At 35.0% G+C, this 9439-nt stretch overlaps 1 protein-coding gene across 1 annotated transcript; it reads left to right on the top strand.

Annotated features, from left to right (window-relative positions):
- The first annotated feature begins 4791 nt into the window (after positions 1-4791).
- On the top strand, positions 4792-5739 carry LOC101555865 (olfactory receptor 5W2-like). The gene has a single exon (XM_004621650.2). The coding sequence runs from the start codon at positions 4792-4794 to the stop codon at positions 5737-5739; it is 948 nt and encodes a 315-aa protein (XP_004621707.2).
- The last annotated feature ends 3700 nt before the right edge of the window (positions 5740-9439 follow it).

Raw genomic sequence — 9439 nt, 5'->3', positions numbered from 1 at the left:
CCATTATTGGATGTTCCCTAAAATGAATGATAACTAAAATATAACGTAATGTACCATGATGTAATTTTCTCTAAATTGCAATGTGACAACCAAAAACCTACCTGGAAGTTTCCCACGGGACTGCTCGTAGGAAGCCTCTGTCCTTGCTGGGTTTTTATTTTATTTTATTCTGTCACTGTCACTGTCATCCTGTTGCTCATTGATTTGCTCAAGCAGGCCAGTAACATCTCCATCGTGAGACTTGTTACTGTTTTTGGCATATTGATTACTCCATTAGTAGCTTGCCAGGCTCTGCCCCTGCGGGCGGGATACTTTCGGTAGCTTGCTGGGATCTTTCTCTCTCTCTCTCTCTCTCTCTCTCTCTCTACATATATATATATATATATACACATATATATAATATATACATATATATATGCCCCTGTGCCTGGCTGTCTTCACCAGGGCCCCTCAGAGGGGGGCAGGGTGGGTTGAGTTTCCCTACCTGCCCTGAGCAGAGCCCTGGCAGCTGAAGACCTCCAGAACCCAGCCACAACCTTGGTCAAGGCCACTCCACACACTTGGATGAGCCTCATGCATGAAGGAACTGGCAGGGGAAACCAGGTATGTGGGACCGGGGGCAGAGATCTCCAAGTCTGCTCAGATGGGGACTGGGCCTCCTCCACCCAGACTTACCTTTTTCCCTTTTTTCAGTAGCTTGGCAGTTACACCCACAAACTTCTGGCTGGCACCATGTAATCCCATCAACAGCCAAGATCCAGAGACTCTTGGAGAACTCAGCAAGCTACTGAGAGTATCCTGCCCGAACAGAAGAGCCTGACAAACTCCACATGGCGTATTTGGTATGCTAAAAACAGTAACAATGATGGATCTCATTCCCCTGACCCTGAAAGAGCCTCCAATGTGGCACCATTGGGAAGGATGAGTAAAGAGAGGCTGCTAAAATCTCAGGGCTAGAACAAATGGAGATGGAGATGTTACTGGTGCCCACTCAAGCAAATGATGAACAACATAATGACAGTGATACAGGGAACCAAGAAACAAAGAAACAAAAGAGGAACAAATGAGTATGGAAGCAATTAACAGAAATAATAAAGAATGAATCTATCCAAACATGAACCAGAGAAATAGAAAATGGTGAAAAAGCTGTTATATCTCAAATATATAATTTTGTTTATTTTATAGGAAATTACTGGTCATCATACGGGTTAGATGATAATTTTTTTTTGTTTTTATCAACCATATGTATATTTTAGTATATTGCTTTAGGGATTATAAAGCCCAGAACAGTCATTGTGAAAAACACTAACAAAATTGCCACTGATTTTTTTTTCCTGAAACATGTACTACTTTTAATGAATGTATGAGTCATATTCTATCATACTAGAGGTCAAGAGAAAATTTTATAACAAACAAGAGCAACAACAACCAACCAATTTTTTGCAATAATAATAAGAATTTGACATCAAACATACACCACAAACAAAGTTAATAACCAGGCAATGATAATTCACACACAAGTTAAGTGTTACTGAATAAATGTACATTGTAGTAATAATCACCCAGAATTATATGGGTTGCAGGTTAATGGATAATAACGTTTTTACTTTGTTTTTGTGTATTGTGTGTATTATGTACGTATTATATATTATTATATGTATGTATTATGTATTATTACTTCACAATAATAATGATATTGTTCAAGTGTCTAGTTGATGTAAAGAAAACAAATTGTCCTTCAAGTTGCATGTCATATTTCTTTCTTTGTATCCTTAATCATGTTGAATCCTACCTTGACTCAAAGTGAGATTCTAGAGATCTGTATGATAAATCAGTTGTCACAGATATCTTGGACTCTATTATTCACTTATTTTGTAATATTTTACAAATGTAACCTCCAAAAAATCATACAAAAGCACTGTATCTGAGTATTTTAGGTAATTATCTTTAATCTTTTAATATTTAAGCTATAAAGGACCCAAAGATTTGATGAAAAAATCTAGTGAACTATATATATATATATACACACAATTATGTAATTAATTAATTAATTAATTAATAATCTTAGCAATTTTGGTTTCCATTGTTGTATTATTGCTGTAAAATCTCATGATGTTTTGTACTTGCAATTAATGTCAATGAATATAATATCTATAATTAGGAACTATAAAATATTATAATAAAAAATCAAATGGTCTTTATTGAAAGTTAACACTTTTTCTAGAAGTTATTCAATGAATTTTATGTTAAAGAAACACCTGGATGTGACAATTACATATGCATAATTTTATTCATATAATTTTTAACATGAAAAAATTATTAAATCATTTACACATTTGCAAAGGTGAAATGCAATAAATTATTGTATATCACTAGAAAATTTCAATTGTCAATATGAAATTGCATTTTAAATGTTTGTAAATTGTTAAATTACTTTTAAACTTCAACAGTGTAATTTTACTTATTCTTATGCATTGTCATCATGTTCAATATTTTATGTCTTTAAAAAGTTATAAAATAATAAAATTATATTTCTATGACTGATCACAGAGGGGTGGTTAACCTATTCCTGCAAAACTGTGTGAGAACAAAAGGAATACTATTCATATTGCCTCTTGAGTGATGAGCGTATGGGATTGATAAGACTTAGAAACCAGGAAGTTTGCTGACTGGAGCCATTGCAATTGCCAAATACATTTTATATCGGGAAATATGGTATCTTGAGATAAATATATTTTCTAAAATGTTCTATAGGTTTTTCTCAATCATCCTATCAGCACAAAATGCCAGATGATACTCCACATGACAAGACCTACTTAGTCCCGAGAGAATCAGTACTGAGTACCCCGGGGGACAGAAGGACGGCTATTTAACCCAGGTCAGTGAAGAGGCAGCGCTGAAGCAGCCGGCAGAAACCACTGCATGAAACAAATTCAATAGAGCTGGGCCAGGTATCCTGCCTCTCTGATTTGTATTTTATCTCTATATGAACTTTATCTTGCCTTTCTAATTTGTGTTATATATATCTTATGTTCTCAATCTTTTATCATTCTCGCCTAAAAGGTTTTTATGCAATCAGAGAGAGGATTGTACAAATGTCAACCATTTCTGGAATTACTCTTAGCCATTAAATTAAAATATGTCTACCCATTAAGAGTAATAAAAGAGTAAGACTAGACTGTGGAGGTGACTGGGTACTTTTATTTTTTCCTTTTTATTTTTTGATGTATTAATGGGACTTAATTTTAAGTGCTTTGCTTTTCAAAGGAGAGTATTTTTAAAAGATACATTTATCCAGGCAGATTTTTAAATGAGTTTACATGAAGATTTAGAGACCAGTATGATGCTCACTACATTAATAATCCATATATTTAAATGTCTTTCCTAATCTTTTAATTTCCCTTTTTATCTTTCATAGAATGAAAAGGGTATGTTTATTATTGTAGACATAACTGGCTTGGGTGAAATATAAAAGTGGAAATAAAGTTCAGCTGGCCTCAGAGTCAATCATTCTATTAAAATCAAAGAGAGACCAAACTCAGAAGATATATTCCAGGAATAAAAACAAAACAAAAATAGGGAAACAATCCTAAACCATATTATGATTTCTAGAGAACGATACTAGAGGGCAAAGATCAGACATGGCTATCTCTTTGGTATAAATTATTTCTAACCTGTTCAGATTAATCATGTAATTTCTATTCCATAAATGTGGAATAAGATGCATGATAGCAATTGCTTCTTATTTTGCCTCTGTCACTTGTGCCACTGGCCTCCCTAGATTAGATCTCAATTTTCTTAATATCCCCCAAGCAGCACCAGCTTTAAGAAAGGAAACTGGTGAGCTTTGGTACTTTTCTGTGCGCATGTCAGAGGATTGCACGTGTAGCCATTTCTACTCTATTCTCAAGCATCAATCACCTTCCATGGTCCCCAATCAGAGACTTCTGAGCATTCTGGTTATTGAAACCAGATAGTCCAAAAGAGTCTCACAGGGAAGTGGGGGATGTTATATTCTATAAGCTTCTATATTTCTACTTGATCCACATTTTGGATACCAAGGAATAAAAATGAATCAATTATGTGTACCTTTTACTTCATTTTGATTCTCTGCTACGGTAAGTACAATTATGTGACTGGAGTGATAGCACAGCGTGTAGGGCATTTGCCTAGCATGCGGCCGACCCGGGTTCCATTCCTCCATCCCTCTCAGAGAGCCCAGAAAGCTACCAAGAGAGTATCTCGCCTGCATGGCAGAGCCTGGCAAGCTACCCATAGTGTATTCGATATGCCCAAAACAGTAATAACAAGTCTTACAATGAAGATGTTACTGGTGCCTGCTCGAGGAAATCGATGAGCAATGGGATGACAGTGATACAGTGACAGCTACGGTAAAATATTCACTTCTGCCAAATTTAGAGTCCTCAACGGCATTCGCAGAAGCCCTTGGTACCTGAAGAAATTTCTTTTAGAACTATTACTTTAAAAACTTAAGGGAGTTTTCTTCATATAAAAGAAACTATCATGACAATATATTTTGGAATGGAATTGCACAAATTAATTCAGATGATTTCACTATAATCTTTGTCTATCATACAAATGTAACTAATATTTATTGACTTACACTTAACTGGTTTTATTTCCGGTAAAATTTATCTAAGAAAACTAGCTTTCTCTTTTTTTTCTCATACTGAAAAAGGTAGGTCATTTGTTAACTCTTAGGATTATATCATGAAGCTTACTTGCCACTTCCATTTCTCTGTCTCCAGCAAGGATCTCCAAATCTGAGCGATGGCGGTGGAGAATTGCAGTGTATTTTCTGAGTTCATATTCTTAGGACTTTCCAGCAGATGGGATGTGCAACTTGAACTCTTTGTATTTTTTCTCTTTGTTTACGGCACAACTGTGATTGCCAATGTAGGGATGATGCTTCTGATCAAGACGGACTCCAGACTCCACACGCCCATGTACTATTTCCTGAGCAATCTGTCTTTCTGTGATGTCTGTTATTCCTCCTCCGTCTCTCCCAAGATGCTGGCTGATTTCTTAGCTGAGAAAAAGAGCATTTCATATCATTTCTGTCCCATTCAAATGTATTTTTGGGGTGTCTTTGCAGATGTGGAATGTCTCATGCTGGCTGTCATGGCTTATGACCGTTATGTAGCCATTTGCAATCCACTTCTTTATACAATTGCCATGTCAAGGAGACTCTGTACCCTGCTGGTTGTCCTCACCTACATCATGGGCTTGATAGATTCTGCAATACATACCTGCTTAACATTTCGATTGTCATTCTGCAATTCCAATGTCATTAATCACTTCTTTTGTGACATCCCTCCTCTACTTGCTCTTGCTACCTCAGATACCTCCATCAATGAGATAATGCTGTTCGTGTTTGGTACCATTATTCTGGGCTGCAGCATCATCACTGTCCTCCTCTCCTACAGCTACATCATAGCTACCATCCTTCGAATGAAATCAGCTGAGGGGAGACGCAAAGCCTTCTCTACCTGTGCCTCCCACTTAAGCACAGTAGCTCTCTTCCATGGCACACTTCTCTACATGTATTTTAGACCCAGCTCCAGTTACTCCATGGACATTGACAAAATGACTTCTGTTTTCTACACAGTTGTTATCCCTATGTTGAACCCATTGATCTACAGTTTGAGGAATAAGGATGTAAAAAGTGCCCTGACAAAAGCAATCAGCTCTAAACTATGTCCTGGGCAAAACCAATGATTTATTAGAGATTCTGAAGGCTAAATTTCAGGTATTTCGGTATGATTTTGTGGTTCTCACCAATACACCTTTTAACTAATTTTCATCACTTGAAATGCCAAAATTTAGTGCAAGTGACCGCACTAAATTAATTAATAATTAAACTTATTAATGTTGATACCTGAACTTTAGTTCAATTAATTATTAAACACATTAATTAAACAAATTAAACAAGTAATAATAAATGCTTTCTCTACATTTTTGCTATGATGGTCATTCTACTTCTCTTTCCTGTTTATTTCTACCATTCACAAATATATCATAAAGGAACTCTATCCCTGGTTCAGTTCAATTTAAATGAACTTAAGTTGAATTTTAATTAATGAAAATCTTAGTTAGTTGCACTATTCAGCAACAGTCAAAATGTAGTTATCTAAATTATTTGATTATAACTTTCCTTTGCCTATTATCACCTTTGTTTTACTAGGAAATCCCTAGCTATTCAACTAAGAGAATATGTGAAGACTCCTATTTTAAATTTCTATAGATTTCAAAGTTTACTAAATGCAAGATCCTTGTCTCATCTTGTTGACCAAAACCTCATTGAGTTAAAGTGTGCAATGTTTTAAAACCAATATAAATGGAATGAAAGTCTTTTTGAATTCTTCCCAAGCCTCCAAAGAAATTCCTTTATTTTAACTAGTCTTAGAATACTCCTATGAGATAACGTCTATCTGGGTTTTGTCTTTTTGCTTAGTGAGATTACCTATCAGGAAAGCATCATTTGGTGTTCAGTATCTTTTGGATCTTTTATCCCTCACTGGTGTGCCCCAATTTTACCAGGGCACATGTATAGCATCAGTAGGCCTACATTTTATTATAATCTGCCATCTGCTTTATATAATAGTTCATGATTTTTTTATAACAAAATGACATGAGCTTCAATATTTTACCAAAAAACTATGCTTGTATTATTAATGTTGCTGTCTTATTTTCAATAATGTAATCATGTCTTCCTCAGTGTAATAATACATCTAATAATTGTATCCAGAAACAATATTTGGCCTGAAGCTGTTTTGAATCATATTTTGGTAATGAACTTACTCATAAGGGCCCCTTTGCTCAGAGTTTGAGTAGACATCTGTGTACGTAGACTTATTATAATGGCTGCAAGAGAAACCATTTAGAACTGTTTATCTCACTTATTCACTTCTAAAGCCCAAAGTTCAATTACTAATTTGTGTTATAGGATTTAAGAAAAGAATATTTCAGGTGCACTCTCTGCTGCCCATGCCGCAGCCTATAAATGTGTATTTTTCCCTCCCTCTCTCTCCTGTCTCTCTTTCTGACTCTCCTTAAATATTACTAAATTAATGCTTTACTTAAAAAAATGTAAAGTATATATTACTAACTACAGTTGTGAGGTTAACTGCTCTGTATCAGCAAGAAAGTATCCACCAAGGCTTAGGTTTTTGTGGAGAGGATGGGAAGGGAATTAGACTCTATGCTTTGTAGAACAGTTATTTATAGGCAGCTGAATGAAGCCCCTGCCTTAACAGAGAGTAAACTATAGATAAATGTCAGTCACGGTCACACAAAGAGCATCAGATGAGAACATCAGTTTAGAAAGAAACAGAAAACAGTGACCAAATGTAAATTCCATTCCTTCAAATTGATCTAGAGAATAGTAAGGTTCATAAGTAACAGAACTTTATTAGTGTTTTCAGTTTAATAGTGAGACATCTTTAGTTACTCAGTTTGAGCTAGATTTCAATTAATACTATCAATAGCTGTAAATTCATATATATTTCTTGATTGCATCATACACAAAAATAAAATATGAAAAGGCATTGACTGAATGTATGATGAGAAACTAGTCTTCTAATAAATATATGATGAAGAGCCACTTTATTTGAATTATTTTCTATCAATTCGGGATCTTTGAAAATATCAGTTTATGTGCCTTCTCAGAATAAAAAGAAAATTCTTCTTTATACTATATATTGGTTTAAGTCCATTAATTCATCAGTTTTCATCTATATACAAATTTTGTATTTACTTGCTTTGTGGTAAAGAAATACATAAACAGGGGCTGGAGCAATAGTACAGTGAGTAGGGCGGTTGCGTTGCACACTGCCAACCCGGGTACAGTCCTCAGCATCCCATATGATGCCCTGAGCACCACCAGGAGTGAATTCTGAGTGCAGAACTAGGGTAATTCCTGTGCATCACTGGGTGTGACCCTAAAAATAAATAAATAAACAAACAAACAAATTAAAATACATAAACCTGGGATAGAGGGATTGCACAGTGGGTAAGGTACTTTCCTTCAACATGGGAGTCCCAGGTTTGCTCCCCTGCCCCACGTTTATCTTCCAGAGTTCAGCCAGAAGTGATCCCCAAGAACCAAGGGTAAGCCTCGAAAAACTCATAATATAACTAGAAGAAGTATTTAGACAGCAATACAGCAGAGTTGTGCTACTGGATTGCATCATTTCCTGTTAAAATTAACACTAGGCTTAAATGAGGCACAATGTTTTAATAATATTTTAAAGTATCAGTGTTTACAATTATGCACATTACAAAATATCACTGTGAACAGGACCAAAACAGAGACAGTTAGAGAAATTTAAAAAAAAATAGTAGAAAATTTCTCCTGCCAGTGATAGTACAGGGTGTAAGGTACTTGCATTGCATACTGCCTGTCCACCTCATTTTATTTCTGGCACTGTATATGGCCTCCAAATACTAGAGTTGACCTCTGAGCACAGAGCCAAGAATAGTCTTATGCACAACAAGGTGTGGCCTCAAAACAAACAAATAAAAAATAAAACTAAAATAGAGGGTCTATTTGAATGTCACTGCATGTGTGGTTTCACTAGAGAAGGATGTAGGTTTTTGGTAGCCAGAATAGCTCTAAAATGGTGGTAACGTCTATCATATTCATCAACACGGTAATTAGTCTTCAATTAAAAAATTTACACTTTGCTAAGTTGAATCTAGCAGTCACAGTGCAAAATGTCAAAACAGAAGGATAACCCTATTCATGTAGCAGAAATTGTGAAAACAGAGGTTTTAGAGTCATATACTAGAAGTGCTGAAGAAGAAATGAAATATAATCTGCATATTATTCTCTGCCAGAGATAAAGGCAGTAAGATTTATGCCTGTTAGGTATATTTCAGTTTTTCCAAATGATTCAATTTTAATAATATAGGGGGAAGAATTTGTTTGTTTGATTTCTGGTCCACACTAGTTGTGCTTGCTCCTAGATTTATTTATTTTTTTTTTAGTTCTGTGCTTGATCATAGCTGTTGGCTGTGCTGGGTCACTATGCATTTCCAAGGATCTCACACATGCAAAGTCCACACAAGTTCATTTAACTATGTCGTGGCAACCAAAAAAAAAATATTTCATTTGAAAATAAGAAATCTGTGTTGGGGAATTTGTAAATAAGGCATTTATATTTTTGGCTCAATTAAATTTATAGGCAGACATTATAATTTCTCCACTAGACCTTTTTGAATGTGACACTCTTGCTTAAGGATAGATGATATATGTTTACTTTAGTTATATTTTAATTGAGACTAATAAATATACCTTTGCCAGTTTGCAAGTGATATTATGATACTTTTTAATGTTTTCTCTAGTATTTTTGAATAACAAACTCAACACATTATATACACAAATTAATATGAAAACATAGCACAATAATTTAGTTTA

Source organism: Sorex araneus, chromosome 6 (genome assembly GCF_027595985.1).
Source record: "Sorex araneus isolate mSorAra2 chromosome 6, mSorAra2.pri, whole genome shotgun sequence".
NCBI classification, from domain to species: domain Eukaryota; kingdom Metazoa; phylum Chordata; class Mammalia; order Eulipotyphla; family Soricidae; genus Sorex; species Sorex araneus.
This window is presented reverse-complemented; position numbering and strand designations above follow the sequence as displayed.